Source organism: Embiotoca jacksoni, unplaced genomic scaffold, assembly GCF_022577435.1.
Source record: "Embiotoca jacksoni isolate LCO1_2020_lvr unplaced genomic scaffold, fEmbJac1.0.p SCAF_21, whole genome shotgun sequence".
In the NCBI taxonomy this organism is placed as follows: Eukaryota; Metazoa; Chordata; class Actinopteri; family Embiotocidae; genus Embiotoca; species Embiotoca jacksoni.
The window spans coordinates 6,274,609-6,290,456 of NW_027185352.1; the positions used below are offsets into that span (position 1 = coordinate 6,274,609).

A 15,848-nucleotide genomic window follows, 5' to 3' on the forward strand; every position below is an offset into this window, starting at 1 on the left:
CCTCGATTTTAAAGTACTGACAATAAAAGCGGTGATTTACTTTTGATGTTTGAGATCTATGATACCAAGTAGATCCAGAAATTCAAGGTTCATCACCATTAACGGATCACAAAGGTCTTCATTTTTTTATGCTTTTAAAACAGGTAACTGTAAATATGTGGTGAAGGAAAACGTTTTTTGTTTTTTTTTCCACCAAGTTATGTGGCTCTGCGTGTCATCTCTTCTGGAGAACACTTGTTGCACTGTAGGTGACAAAAGTGCAATTATGAACTCACGCAGAGCCGAGCATCCAGTTTCACCGCTTCCCTCAGTACAGAGTGACCAATAATGTGCGGCGGTGGAGGCTCCAGACACAGGTGTTACAGCTCCATTTAATAGGCCAAATAAATCAGTCGAAGGTAGCTGCCGAGGGAGGGACTCGTGGCACCTTTGTGTGGGTTAAAGTAGAGCAAAGAGAGCCGTTAAAGACCGCTTACCACCCAAGGTTTGCTGCAGAAGTTGTAGATGGAGAAGAGGGAGTTGATGCTCGGGACGCCGCCAAAGTGCAGGCCGATCACAAGGTTCCTGAAGTCCTCACCGGGGATCATGCTGTAGGCGTGTTGGCGGATCAAGACGAAGTCTGGCTTGAAGGACCTGCAGCAGGACGGACGTGGAAAAGAAAACCGTCAAACTGGATGTTGGCGGACTTCAGGTGGTCGATCTTCAAGGGTCGGGGAGATTGGAAATAACTTTGACTGAAATAAAGGCAGCTTAGTGTTTTCAATAAAATAAGGTGGAAAAGCCAGACTGAAATATCTCAACCAATTTGAACAGACATTCAAAGCACCCAGAGGATGAAGCCTACTCACTTTGATCTAGCATCATCATGAGGCTGACAGTGTTTGTTAAATGGCCCACACATTATTTGATATATTCTCATGATATTTGGTGCACACGTTCATATCCCCACAGAATGAATTTGAACATCTTTGGTGAGCCCTTAAAGGTGGTTTCATGAGTGTATAACCACCTGAAACTAAGAATCATTGACTTTTCATTTCCTTGGTATGAGCCCTTTATATCTACATACATACATTTTGAATACGGTAAGTAATACCTGCTGAATATATTGGCATGCCGACATTAGCAGTTTGGTACTTTACATGCCACAAAAAGAGTGACATGTAAAGTTGGAGCGGGCAAGTACAGCACATTTTTACTGCCATTCAAACTGGATGCATGCGTGGATGCATGTTTACAAAAGATTTCTTTTAAATTAAATGTCCAAGAATCACCTTTATGCTTAACAACTGGCCTGACTATGCCAAAGTCAGACACCTCCAGCACTTTGGCTTATCCCAGGCTGATAACTCTGTCAGCACATTAGCACACTGTATCTGGGCCTTGTGTTTACAGTCCAGGGCTCCATTATTCACTCACTGTGTCTGGCTGAAAGGGTGAAGAAATGCTCCTTTAGCACCTAATCTTTTTGGACCATCTATCCAATTAACACAGCCTAATCCTTTCCTTTACAAACTGTTCTGGGAGCAGGGCCAAGTGGCCCTTCCAGCACCTGCAGGCCTTCTCTAAACAGGTGCACATTTCACATTAACACCAGGAATTCACTTAGACTGAAGTCCTTTTTTTTTTTACCTATTCATGTTTTACGTTTTGATTCTGGTATTGTGCAACAATAGGACAATAAGGAATTTATCTCTGTCTGTTAAAAGACCCGTTTACTAGATTTCTACATTGTGACTCTTTTATCCCAAAATGTGAATTTTTTTTTTCTTAATCAGTGAATACAGTGAAGGTGAAAAATGTTAATTTACAATATGTAGTGTTCTTTTTAAATGTACATAAAATGTAATGTACAATATTTAAACTATTTGGATTGTGTATTCAGATTTAGTGCGACACACTGACAGCACGTGTTTGGACTCTACTTATAAACATAGTTACATAGTTCAGTTAATTATATGTATTTGTCGGGAACCATGTACGAAAAACACTCACCAAGGGGAAGAGTTTTATCGTACCAGTTTTAGCTAGGAGCTAATATCCATCTGCACTTCCCCGGGGAAATAAAGTATAAATCTTTATAAAATGTATATTATTGGACTTTTAATCAATTAAGACAAACTTCACATGGCTGCCTTTGGAAACAGTTGATGAAAGCAACGACACTAAACCAAAGCAATGTTGCCGGGCGTAAAACCAAAACACTGCGCTGAAAGACACTAAAACATTCTTTAAACCTGCAGAGTTAAGTGGTGACTGTCAGTGGATTCATCACTACAAGCAACATCTTTCATATTACATTTACTAAACCATTAAAATTAAAATACTGACGAGTGCAGCTTTAATAAGACAAAGACCATATTGTTTATGACAAGTAAACGATCCAACACCAGATACAACATGTACACAGCCAAAGCTGTCACTAGATTACCTGCAGATATAGTAACTTACTCATCAGACATGCACAGGTACACAAGAGCTGAAATTACAGCCGGGCCGTCCTCAAGTGTTGCATACGTTAGACGGCCGAGGAGTGATCTGGTCTCGGCGACAGAGCGACTGCAGCTGTTCCTCCCTGCTGCTGCAGTCAGCCGCAGTGGCAACACACCAAAGGCTCTGCTATTTATACTGGATGGAGCTGTTTACTGAGGCTCCAGAACCAAACCACACTCAACGGCCTCATGATAAAATACACGGGCCGATCCGTGTGACGTGCTGTTTCTAGCAACCAGAAAGAGAACAACATCCTGCTGTGTGTGAGCAGTTTAACCAAGACAGCTATTAATACATCTTATCGGCCTGAAACAAAATACAGAGTTGCATCCAAGAAGAACATGCCATGACGACAGACTAACGCTGCAGACTCTCTCCGTTTCCTGATGTTAAACTCTGCCATCGGGCAAGAACAAATCTTTAGCAGTTATATGAAGTGAGAGCGTTTACATGCACAGGAAAAAGACTGAAGATTGGACGCTGATGCACAAAAGAAAGTCTTTAGTTATTCTCAGTCAAACTTGGTCTCAGACCACAAATCGGCTCGGCTGAGGGAAGGTTTGGAAGCAAGTTTTGGAAGGTTTGAATGATTAATTGGGTTGACCGAACAATTATTCAGTTAGTTGTTTGGACTATAACATGTCAGAAAAGTGAAAAAATGGCATCTTTAAATCAACTAAACTTAACAGTATTACATTTGCTATTATAGAATACCAGTGAAACCACCATATAGTCACATTTGAAAGCAGTTATTTATTGATTTCTTTTTGGCATTTTTACCGAGAAATGACCTGATGAACTAACCATGTGGCATTCCTGGTTGAAGTACGTCCGAGAGTATAGGTTGAATAAAAACAAACCTGAACCCTACAGTCATGCCTTTGTGTCTTTCACTCGATGGAGTTCTGCAAGTTCGGTCCCGAGTCTCATCCTCAACTCCGGAGCATTGCCAATGATCACTGCCGTGATCTAGACTTCTAATCCATACTCTTATCTTTTTTTCCCTTCTTGAATTCTGCAATGCTTTTCACCTCTGTCTCAGCCGAGCAGCTTTGACTCATCTCAAATGTCAGGCTGTTAACCAAAACCAACTGCGGATCCCACATCACTCCCATCATCGTATCCCTCACATGGCTTACCATCAAATGCAGAATCGATTTTAAGATACTGCTCATCACTTACAAGGCCCAACTTATCTTGCACCATCATGCATCTCTGAACTTTGGCAGCCCTATTTCCCCTCCAGGCCGCTCAGATCATTCGACCAAGGTCTCCCTGCTACACCCAGCAGCCTCTGCAAATCCAAAGGCGATTGTGCTTTCGCCATGAGGGCCCATCGCTCTTGAACAGTTTTGTCCTATCTATTAAATTAGCTAATTCCACGAGTAGCTTAAAAAACTTTTCAAAACCATTTTTTTTTTCCAATTTACCTTCCCTGCAATGGGGCAGTGAATATTCTATTTTTGAGTATAATATTATGTATACAAGTCGTTTATTTTTCTCTCTGTATATCCTGTGCAGCACTTTGTAACTTTGTTTTAAACGCTGCTAAATAAATCAAATTCGACGTACGTACTTAACACCCTCACAGACAGATTTTCCATGTGTCTGATATATTCTCATCGCAGCTGTACATAAATCAGAACAGGCTCTTATCTCTCGTTGTTCTATATTAAGATCTCCTCACTGTTGGGACATTACAGGAAAACTGCTTTGTCCATGTGTTGCTGAGTGCATGCGTGTATCAGACGGACTGAACCTTTGTGCTACCTCATTACCACAGAAAGGCCAGATGCCATTCTGCACAGCGGGTTGTCTTTCACTGGGCTACCGTTAATAGAGGCGGTGCCCTACAGCAGCAGAGCATTACTGAGGTTCGTCACCCATTAACTTTGTTTTTGTGCCTCTTCACTCGGACTCGTTCTGCCGAAGCACGGCTCCCCGCGAGTCATGAATTAACGCTAAAGCAGCACATTTGTGCTTTACGATCCGAATCGCTCAGGCTCTTGAGGCACCACTTCTCGGGCGATATGCAAATGTACCCTTTGAATAGGTTATCAGTGGTGCAATAAAGGCTGATAAGAGGCACTGATGAGGGATAGTAGGGTTATAGATAAGGACATGAGGACAGAAAGGATCCATGTGGAATCATACGCCCACACATAACACTTCAATAGCAAATTGAGCAAGATAGGTTTCGACGTGCTGAAAAACATGTCCGTCATAACAAGTCAATCTGCAGTCAATTCCAACAAACCTGTGGAAAAGAGAATGGCATTTAAATCAAGCTTAAATTCTATTTTTGATTTGTTAAAGAAAAAAATCTATTTGTGGCTTGATGTGAAGATTAGTTATGGGCTGTGTATGAGGAACTGTAGCATGTCTCAAACAAATGGCAACCCACAAAGATGTCCCCTATTAGTTTGTGAACTGCTTTTTTGAAGCCTCCATTCTTGTATTTTGGTCGTTGTCATCTTGGGTATTTTGGAGCCAGAAGTGACCATGTTTGGAGGAGCTGAGGAGTTTTTGGAACCAGCCCCTTGTGGCCCCCAGTGGTATTGCACATTAAGGCATTAATTTACTTTTCAGAACCGGAGGCTAAGTCTGCTTTTTTATACTCTATGGCCTGCAAACAAAAAAACATTTGAAGTTGGAGTTGATTCTTATTCAATCAAATATTCGCCAGCTGTCCATTCAGTGAGTGAGACAGCAGGACCTCTCCAACCTCACGATCCACTTTTTTTTTTTTAAGTGTGTGTCCATGGAAATGTGAATCGAATAGTCTTCATGTTTATGTTACACACCATTAGTGTTTATATTTGGCCCAAATGTACTGTGTTTGCCAAGTTGTTGTTTTCTATCTGTTAGCATGATGTGATTTACTCAGAGAATAGTCACCTGATCTGCAGATTCCCTCAGCTCTATGGAGCATTTTACCATCGTTCAGCTCAATGTTTTGGTTTAATAGCTTCCAACTTTTATGTTTGAGCGGTTGAGTCTTACAGCTCTCATCAGAGTCATTTCCAGACGCATCAGGCGGCTGGTTTCCATATCACCACTCTGAAAACCCATTTTACTCGTCCAGCACAAAACACCAGACAGATAAAGTGAGCATAGATCGAGGCAACATAACGTAGCATTTAGCAAATAAAGCAGAAGTTTTTCCCTCTGAAGTTGGTGGCCAAAAACTGAGCTCAAAGAAGAGTGTAAATAAACAGTTTGTTAAGTACGTCAGCTTTATGATGTGATACGTTAGAGTTGAGTTTACGGTTTGTTTTCACAGGTGTAGAGTAAAAAAAAAAAAAAAAGAAGAAAAGTCAATGATAGTTTTATCCTGTGAGACAGAAACATAGAAGGAAAGAAAAGGCAGAAATAAAGGGTGATAATGAATGAAGGGTAACGCTCAAATTGCCAAAAAACTTGTTTAAGCCAGAACACTCCACATTATAGTTGTCTGGTTTTGAATACACAACTGGCATTATTCAATATACTGTACAACAGTGCCAACAGGATGTTTTCATCAGCATTCCTTGAGTGGGAAACTATTCAAACTCAGGACAATATGCTGCCATTTGGTCTCCAGATCCATTAATCATACAGAATCTCTGACCTTCTAATAGGCTCCACAGGGCTGTCTGAAATGTAGGGAACATTTGTCCTCATAATGGCCCTGTGCCTGGCTCGAAAAGCTGGTAAGGGCCTTATCTTCCTCCATCAGTCTGTCTCTCATCGATAAGGATAATCGGGATAGACCTCGGCGGGAATGCCACAAATGTCAAACAGTACATACCGAGGATCAGCACAGCGCTCGTACACAATGCTGCATTGTGCTGCGGTGGCTCGCCGTCATCAGAGGGAAACGTACCTTCGAGAGAAAAGTCTGTGCTTTCCTGTTTGGAGGTCAGATTCTGGAGCAAAAATGAACTCTACATGGTGCCACAACATTGTTATGAGGGCACAGAGCAAAATTAAACTCTCTTTTTATGGTATCAGAACAGTTAGATAAAAAGATTGATATCACTGTTGTGTCTGTGCATTAAGCATGGAGCTGGAGCTGGGAGACGATTAGCTTAGCATTAGGACTAGCAGGAGAAAACAGCCGAGCTCTGTCCAAAGTTCAAACACCTCAGGATCTCATTACTTAAAGAGGCTTTAATTAGAGGGGATCAAATTACTATATAATGAGAGAGGGACTCATTGTGATTCAACCGTAATCCAACTCTGCAGGTGCCTTTAGCGCCATAGCCTGTTTTACTGACTTTGAGGTTATTGTTTTGGTTTTGTGGCCCGAAACTTTACCATTGCAACTCACAGTGCTCTTCAGCTGTGGTTTCTAGCCACAGGAAACTTCAGAGAAAAAAAACAAAAACCACAGCACGCTAACAGCGCAGCACCAAAGGAAGTTAGAGACTAGGTGGTCGCTAAGTCCAAGTTTGATCAAGTTTAATCAGAGGTGGACTTAGTGAGGTTCGCGAAAACACAGATCAACCTGTAAAAGTTGAAAAACACTAGAAATGTAAACAGGAGAAGCCTGACTGTTGACGTCATTATATTGATGTTAAGGTTTTAATTATTTTTTTGGACGTTTATCTGAAAGGTTGAAACAAATCAAACTGCCCTTTATTGGGATTTGTATCAACGACTGTACAGCTAAATCTACCACACCCACGGAGCCCTGAGAAACAGCTGTGTGCAGTGACTTCCTGAAGCCTATATCATCATGTTGTGGTCCCCTGGCCTGGATCTACGACTCCTGCGGACTCCTTGTGGTTGCGGCGTTGGCTCGGGTCCTGGTGGCACCAGAGTGACCTGGCAGCATCTGAGAACCTGGGCGGTGGCCCAGTCGGGGCTGCCAGCGCTCTCGATTGCCTCCAGCTGAGCTCGTACTCCGGGGCTCATCGGCGCACCACACCGAACGCTGCGAAGGTCACGTAGGAAATAAATGAAGGGGCGCCAACCGCGAAAGATTTATTTCAATCACACGTGTGAAATCTAAACAGGAGAGGGTGTAACTTCAGCACATCTACCAGCAAAACAAATTAGAGAGTGTTTAGTTGTTTAACAGCGATTATGTTGAGGATTTGAAGAAGAGTCCCACGGGAGGCCGATGTAATGAGGAGAGGAGCTGCAAGAGCAATAGAGCGCCAAATGACCTCTGGCAGAAAGGGAAATGAGCGTTGTTAGGAGTTTGAGTGAATTACCGGGGCCATTTGTATTCATGGCCGTATTACAAAAGCAGAGACGGGCGGAGCGGGCCTCACGGACGCTGTATGCTTTCATTACAGTCACAGCGCTCCTGAAGGAAAACCGCCCTCAGGCCTCCTCAAAGCCATGTCTGAACTCAGCGTGTCTGTGAGCGGGATTTATTTGCTCGGTAACAAGATGAACCTGTCTGAGGTATTAGGCGTTGAGGCTGCTCCAAGCAGACAGTTCCTTTCCTGATTAAAATGGGGTTTAAGATTGTGTGTGTGCGTGCGTGCGTGCGTGCGTGTGTGTGTGTGTGTGTGTGTGTGTGTGTGTGTGTGTGTGTGCGTGCGTGCGTGTGTTTGTGTGGTCTAAGTGGTAAATTGTCACCTGAGGTAACCAGAGGAGGAGAGTCTGGTTATGTGTGCTGATGGGATTGTGGAGTGAAGAAGGGGTGGCTCTCTCTGGCTGAGACTGGTGGCTTTCAGAAAAGAAAATTAAATAGAAGGAGAAGAAAAAAAAAAAAAAAACTCAAGACAAGGATCTGCTAATGTGATCTGGCTGCCTCCCTCCATCCGTCCATCTGTGGGGCTGAGAATGGTGAGGAATGTGACGAGGCCGTTTGGCCACACAGCAAAAGAAAAAAATAAACTCCCATCTGAACAAGTGATTCAGTGTATTGTTGAAACAAATTCAGGTCCTTTTTCTCAAATCCCGTCCTGTCGGCTAATCTAAAACGCGTATTTATACTCACAGAAAATTACAGAATTGCATTTGGGAATGAAATTGTATGTGATAACTTTTACACAAAAAATAAATAAACGTGTAATTGCCCTAAATTTGGCTCCCAGTGAGCATCAATGAGCACATGTTAAATTGACTTAAACAATGGCCCTCTGTTGGAGCCATGTTTTTGGAAGCCACACCCTGTTTTCTATTTGGAATTTGTATTTCGACAACGAACATTTATAGCAAGCAAACATGAATATAAACCAAACAAGATTCTCAAAGATGCACACAATGAGAACCAGCGAATGTAAAGTTTGTTTCTTTACAAGTAAACTCCACAGGTGTTTACACACCTTTGAATCACCCCCCCAGCATCCCTTAATCTGATCCACAGTTCAAATAAGTCTGATGTTGTGCCCACTGACTGTATTTAGAAAAAACATTCCACCAATCAGACCAAAGTAGGTGAGGCTAAGAACTGTATGTTTTTTTTGGTCTGTGAAAAACATTACCTTCAGTGCTCCTCGTGACAGCTACCACAACTGACTGTATATGAAAATGGATGCAGTCCCCAGGTCTGAAAAGTAAAGCTGATGCTGAAGTGCCTTGAAGTGCAATACCGCTGAGGGCCACTAGGGGCTGGCTCCAATAGACTCCCATTCAACATGCGTGAACTTCTCTCATGAAATCCAAAGTCAATTCATGTTTTCCACAAGTCATTATGGTGTTGTTATCTAAAGTTCCTCCTTCTGATCAGTGCTCTGGTGGTCCTTCAGAAAATAATGAGGGTGTGCGTGGCTTGATTGACATGCCCAGGGTGGAGTGAGCTTGTTGGTATAGGGGCCCAGATTTAGTGTCCTCACTTGGACCCACCCCTCCCTTCCTCCTCTCCCAGTTTATCCAAATATGGTCACTTCTGGCTCCAAAACCAAGACAGCGGTGGCAAAAATGCCGGGATGAAGGCTTCAAAAACAGCCGTTCACAAACCAATGGCTGAGGTAACGGTGAGTCGTCACTTGGTCCCGATACATATCTATAGTAAAAGCTATCACTGTGTGTTGTAATAGTTATCATAGCCACATCCATTCAATATCTGTACCTGCTTTGTTCGCAAAGAAACGTGTGAAAATAATATTGTTGCTTAACTGTTATTTTTCTTTATGATGCTGTTATAAGCTCATAGTTGTATTAGCTACAAAAAAAAACCTCGCAGGTTTCACTGATTTGTTTAACAACTTATTAAAGCTAATATCCTAATTCAGTCATTCAGAGTTAAACTGAATGCATCCTGTCATTGGATTTAATTTATTTCTAATCCATCACAAATCTATAATGGACCCTTCAAATCAAATGTTGTTTCACGTAATCTTTGTTGTTCTGAAACATAATGAGAGACTTTTGAGTGGCACATAAAAGGAAGTAGTACAAAGCTGCAACTTATGGCCCGGGGCTGAATGGGTTAATAATAACCATAATGGTCATTACATGATCATCAGTCAAGTCTATAACAGAGCTTCATGTAAAGAGCCAGTTTGAAATTAGTTCCTTTGAGTTTCAGTATTAGTGAGTATCAGTGTCCTCGTGGGTCCAGTACTGCGTGCAGCAGTGTTAATTAGGCCCATCTAAGACCCGTAAAAGCTTCTTTTATCGAACGCTGATGCTTGCCATGCTGATAGTTGTGACAGAAAGCACTCCCAACAGTTTAAAACCTCTGCCTCATATTTAATTGTACATTCTCATTTTAGGCATCTGGTCGCTACCAAAACTCCTTCAAGTGAGTGCAACACTTAAACAAGCTCAATAAACTCCTCAATCAGCGTTAACACGCTCACTGCCCGACATCAATCACCACTAATTTATCACCCGCTTTTATTAACCACAGGAGGAGCTCTGGGAGGACGGAGGAGAAGAGGAACGCTGCTCTGTGGCTTATCATACTTTTGGCTGCCAGACCAGCGTTCCCACTTCGAGCCGAGGTTTTGGCAGCGGAGAGCGGAGGAGCCAAAGGGCTGACTACAGCAGTGCAGCAGGGCACAACACGCCATGACTGCTGCACCTTGTGGCGTGTCGCTCCGCTGTACTGCAGGCTGTACAACACGTGCCACGTTGCACCTCGTACGCACTGATATGTGCAATCCAGAGCGTGAGTATTTGGACAGTCACACATATTTATTTTGTCATTCAGACTGCGCGATTACCGGCAAACTTAATTTGAAACCAAATAATGGATACTAAAGTCAAGAGCCAAGTCTTAGCTTAAATATGAGGAGGTTTGCATTAATATATATCGGGGTTTTTTTTTCCCCTCAGAGAGCTCTTAGACAAAATGAAAGCGTCCGAGAGCTACTCATGTTTAGTAACATTTATTTACATAGCTGAGCTCCACCCAAACCAACTGAATAAGCTTCTGTTATGTGACCAAAAACAAATTGATACCCAACTAACATACCGTATCACAACAGATTAAATTCAACAGCATGTGCATGCTTTTTTTCTGCATGTTTTCAATTGAAAGGGAGGGGGGGTATTTTCCTGTATCTACACAGATGTGCTTGAAATGCCTACTGCAGTGCGTGCAGCTCGTGTGTGGCCAAACTTTATTAGAAAGTGTCAAATAAAGCCTTCTAATATAAGATTTAACAAGGAAAATTCAGTTTCCCCTTTGATCGAGACCCCCCCGCCCCTCCTGATAGAAACACAGGTCTAAGTCACATCCGAGCATATGGCCGGACCCTGTGTGAAACTGGAGGGCTTTTAATGTGAAAAGTTGCAGCGTTCAGCTGAGCTGCAATGTAACTTTGATGTCTCACTCACTCAGTGACTGACATTCGTTTTATAGCTGTGGCCCCGCTGTTGCAGTCCAGCAGAAAAATATTGTATTTGTGTTCTTTATCTAATTTATGAGCACCCGTTTCTTTTCTGCTCAGTGTGACGGTCTCCGCTGTGTTTCTGTCCTCTGTTCTCTGTGTGTTCCACTCAGAGCGGAGCTTAACCTCTGATGCACTCACAGATAACGGGAGCAGGGGGAGATTGTTCATCGAGTCATTCTCCCGGGCAGGTTCAAAAAACAAATTCATAAAAATTGATCGCCAAATATACCCGGGCGGCTGTCAATAAACCTGGGCAGTGTCCCAAGTAATTCAAAAACAAATGCATATTCTTCAAACCTTTCATGATCTACTCCGAACCGGGTCGTGGGCTCTGGGTTGGAGACCCCTGATTTAGATAGAAGTGTGTGGGAGATACAGCCTTTTCAACACGCAGTGTACAAAGCTTAATGGCCTAAAGGTCGAAGTGACGTAAGATGCAACAACTGGGAAATATTCCCTAAAGAGTGTCGCTGCAGGCCAGAAGCAAAGAGCCTGAAGGACAGAAAAAAGTGTGACTTTGTTATGTTCAAATACGTTTGGCCTGGAGAGTACACACAACACCTTCAAATCGTCATTTTACAAAAACCTTATTTTTCATCTGTACTTCATTACAATGTGTGACCAGGAGCTCAGCACGCGTTCATGTATTAGTATCAGCATATGTGTGGAGAATGGCATCTGCATTGTTCGTGTGCATTCACATTTATACAGCTGACCTGCCGGTGTCATAAAATGTAGACCTGATCATGAAGCACTTATTAAATCTGTTCTATCAGCGCTCACAACCAGAAACAAGAGTGTATAAAACCTGATACACACATATACTACACACTGTGTGTGACCTGTTTTCCTCTCTGAGCTCTTACAGCATCATGTGAGATCCATTGTCTCCATTTCATCTCTCATATTTAACCGTACAGTAGATTCATATTTTGTCTAATGCACAGCAAGATAAGAGCGAGAGACAGCTGGTTGCATCAACAGCAGTGAAACCGCAGACGTGTGAGAAAGTGTGCTGCCGCACGGAGCCGGCAGAGGAGATGTGCTCACTGCAAAGCATGCCTGCAGAAAGAGGTCAGAGGTCACAGCGCTGTGAACGCATCAGCCGGGAGACACGTGGAGAAGCCGGAAGCTGCTTTAAATATACGCCGTAAACGTGCCCGTATGCATGTGTGTAGCCCCCCGCGTGATCACACACACACATCACGCACACACGCACACGCACACACACACACACATACACACAAAGGGCATATCAGAAGTTAGTGTTGTGTCCGGCTTCTGTCGATCTATGGACATATTACACAATTTTTCTGGCTTGGAATGAAACGCCACGATAAAACAATAAATAATTGGTTTTCACCGGCCGTGATCTTTGAAGAGGGCAGATTTTATCCCAATAATCCTCCGGTGTCTTTCTCCATGACGAACCGTGACGACTGATGGAACTTTTGAACTTTTTCCAGTTCCAGTTCTTGAAACAGCCATGCAACTATTTGTAGTGGAGTTCAGAGTCTTAAATGATAAGCTAAACCACAACAATTTGGCAGTGAACGTCAGTGTTTGTGAGCACGGCAGCAGTCATGCCATCTGCATCCAATTTGGCCTCTCTATCATTACAGCAATATCGCCGTAAATATTCAGCCCACACAATAACCTCAGTGTCGGTGCTGACAACAGGTTGCATTGTGACGTCGGGCGCATTAGTGCCCCTGTGTCGGCGATTATTCTCACTTGATTTGTGGTGCACGCTCGGACCATTTCCCGTAACTGAGCGGAGTCGTGGCCAGAAACACAGATTATCTAATTATTATAAGGCTAGAATGAGCGCTGGTGGGCTGACACTGAGTGGCATGCGCATGCACACATATCTAGATGTTACAGCATACGGTTACAGCTTGATTTGATTAATATTTGAAAAGATGTCGTTCCTTTTATAACACTGCTGGGGAATTTATCATATTGTCAAATGGTACATATGTAACAAAGTGTTTCATTTCCTTGACACCTTAAAAATGTTACTTATTATTATTATTACATGTTACGAAACAGCTGCTTATTCATTGGTCCAACAGATATATTTAGCAACGTTAGCATTCATTTGAGGTCATGTTTCTGGCCACCTGAAACATTTACTCTCATTTTAGCTCTGTTTGGGTCTCCACCAACCCCGATCTCGCCCTGGAGACTTTAGCCAGTTGCTAACGCTTTGTGTGTGCGGTGTGGCGCTCGGCAGGTGGTAAACCGTCAGGGTTTTTTCTCTAAATATAGCAGTCAGCTGAGGCTGGAAACAATGAGCCTAAGAGTGGTGAGAATGAACCAAAAGGCTGAGAGGAAGTCAGCTGGTGAGCAGCAACTGTAGCATCATCACTCTGAAAGACCACTTTTACATCCTTGATATAAAATGTTGATCATAGCTGTTTTACAGCTGGGATGTCTGACACACTCGTGTTGATAATAAAAAAGCAAAAATGAAAACATATTGATTTTAATTCAATTCCTGACACAAAGATGTGACTCGTGTGTTCAGCTGGTGGAGATATCTCACGCTCCGCTGTTATCATTGGTATGCACGTGATCCACGAGATGCAATCAAAAAGCTCCAAGACGCAGGACAGAGATGCACAATGGAGCAGGAGGAAGCAATAAGGTTCATGAGTATGTTTTTCAAGCTACGTCACTTGATCAAAATCAGCCCGTTACACACGTGTCATTGTGACCACTGGTACGTGAACATTTGCAATTTCACCACAAACTTTGAGAGTACACAGCAACGTTTGTGCCAAACTCAGGAAATCGACAATGGAGACCCTTGAAATGTTTCAGAAAGCCTGCAGCAATTAATCAATTAGAAAGGCGAGGTGTTTGAGTGGCATTCAGGAGTTCAGGAGGTTAGAACACTGTCATCAGATCGGTTCAGGAGTGCAACCAGGTGGATTTTCTTTGACGACACTAAACTTGACGTGTGCTCTCTGCTCAAGTTTTAGGTGGATGGTGGAATCAGAAATGCAAACGTTCCAGTGGGCACAAAGTATTGAACACAGGTGCTGATGTTGATCATACTGACTCACGGAGCTTTCCCCTGCACCGTGCACATTGACACCCAGTATGTGCAAGGTGCTCTCATTGGCGTCAGTCCACAATACCTGCAATTAAGGGTTTCACGTCTTAAAAGCAACCCTGATGTCTACAGACTGATTAGTCTGCAAAATCTAGATGAACTATCTCCTAACTATCTTATTTGTTACCACAGCAGGTCGACAGCAGAACCGGTGGCCTAACAGGACCCGTTAGTTCAGCCAGAGCACTGAACAGACCACTCAGCAACAACTGGTTGTATAACGTGAATTTTGCAACACAGAATAACATCATGATGACACTGTGAGAACAAGAGCTACAAGAGCACTCAGAAGCAAATGAAAACAGTGTCAGGGGTAACGAGATTAAATATTTTGAAACCGTCCTTTTTTTAATCACTGTCATGCAAATTTCCCAGCAAGGTTAAAACCGAGTCACGAAGCTGTTTTTAGGTTCTGCACCGGCATAATCACATTACAGCCCTCATTCCTCTGAGTGCAGGCGCTGTGTTTTTACCCAGAGCCGAGCTCATCACCACAGAGAGAGAGGAGAGCCGAAGCCTCTGTGCCGGCTCACTGTGGCAGATAACACACTGTGTGGGCCCGTGCCTCAAAGGAGCAGCGCTTCTCCTCGAGCGTCTCACCTGACCACTTTGGTGCCGCTTTTGTTGACCTGCATGTCCACCATACACCCCGAGTTGACGTAGGAGGCCAGGTTGATCTCGGAGAACTCCGCCTGGGGATGACAAAGACAAAAGACAAACTTAGATTATATCTTCCATCCTACAACAACACACAGTATTCGCGTACAGTCACTGAACTACCCGACTCGGTGCTCTTATTTCTCCTGGCTTCCTGACAGAAATATTTTTATTTAAAAGTGAAGGTAAAATGTGTTCTACTGTCGTGCCTCTGACTCCTGAAAGTCATGAGATGAAGCTGCAGATGCGAGCTTCAGTACATCTTCTATACGAGTCATTTTACATTTTTGCTTTTGAACAGAATCGAGGAGAAGACAGGGGTCAGAGAGACAGAGCGAGCTGGTGAGAGAAGGCAAATCAAGTTATCCCCAGTCTGTGGCCTCCTGGACAGTGAGGGCCTTGTGAAAGGCTGTAACCCGGCTACCTAATGACTCAGTCAAACTCCCAGAGACACTCGAGGGGAGGGGCCGACTTCTGGGAATGGACTTTTTGGATGGATGGGACCAGAGAGGGACAATTCTATTCTCCTTGTAATGATTGTTACCGCGGTCCAGACATACTCTGATGTCAACACTATTGACCAATTTTAGCATTCCTGAAAGGAATTATTGTGTCACATCGATGATCACAGTTTCAAAAACATCGTTCTTATGTAACAGTGAAAATGATGTGGAAGAAAAAAAAGGGCTTGACTTTCTGTAAAGGTTTGACAAGAACCAAATTCTTCTGTCAAACCCCCCTGCTACACTGTGAACATGCTCTCATGCTCTTTGGCTGCACGGCAGCTGTGAACG

At 43.2% G+C, this 15,848-nt stretch overlaps 1 protein-coding gene across 1 annotated transcript in view; it reads right to left on the bottom strand.

The window, feature by feature from the left end:
* Positions 1-15,848, bottom strand: part of syn3 (synapsin III) — a 112,346-nt gene that overhangs the window by 65,188 nt on the left and 31,310 nt on the right. Inside the window, exons 4-5 of the mRNA XM_069156593.1 lie at positions 14,998-15,089; positions 477-633 (exon numbers count right to left, since the gene is read on the bottom strand). Coding sequence (XP_069012694.1) covers positions 477-633; positions 14,998-15,089 — 249 coding nt within the window. The remainder of the gene's footprint in view (positions 1-476; positions 634-14,997; positions 15,090-15,848) is intronic.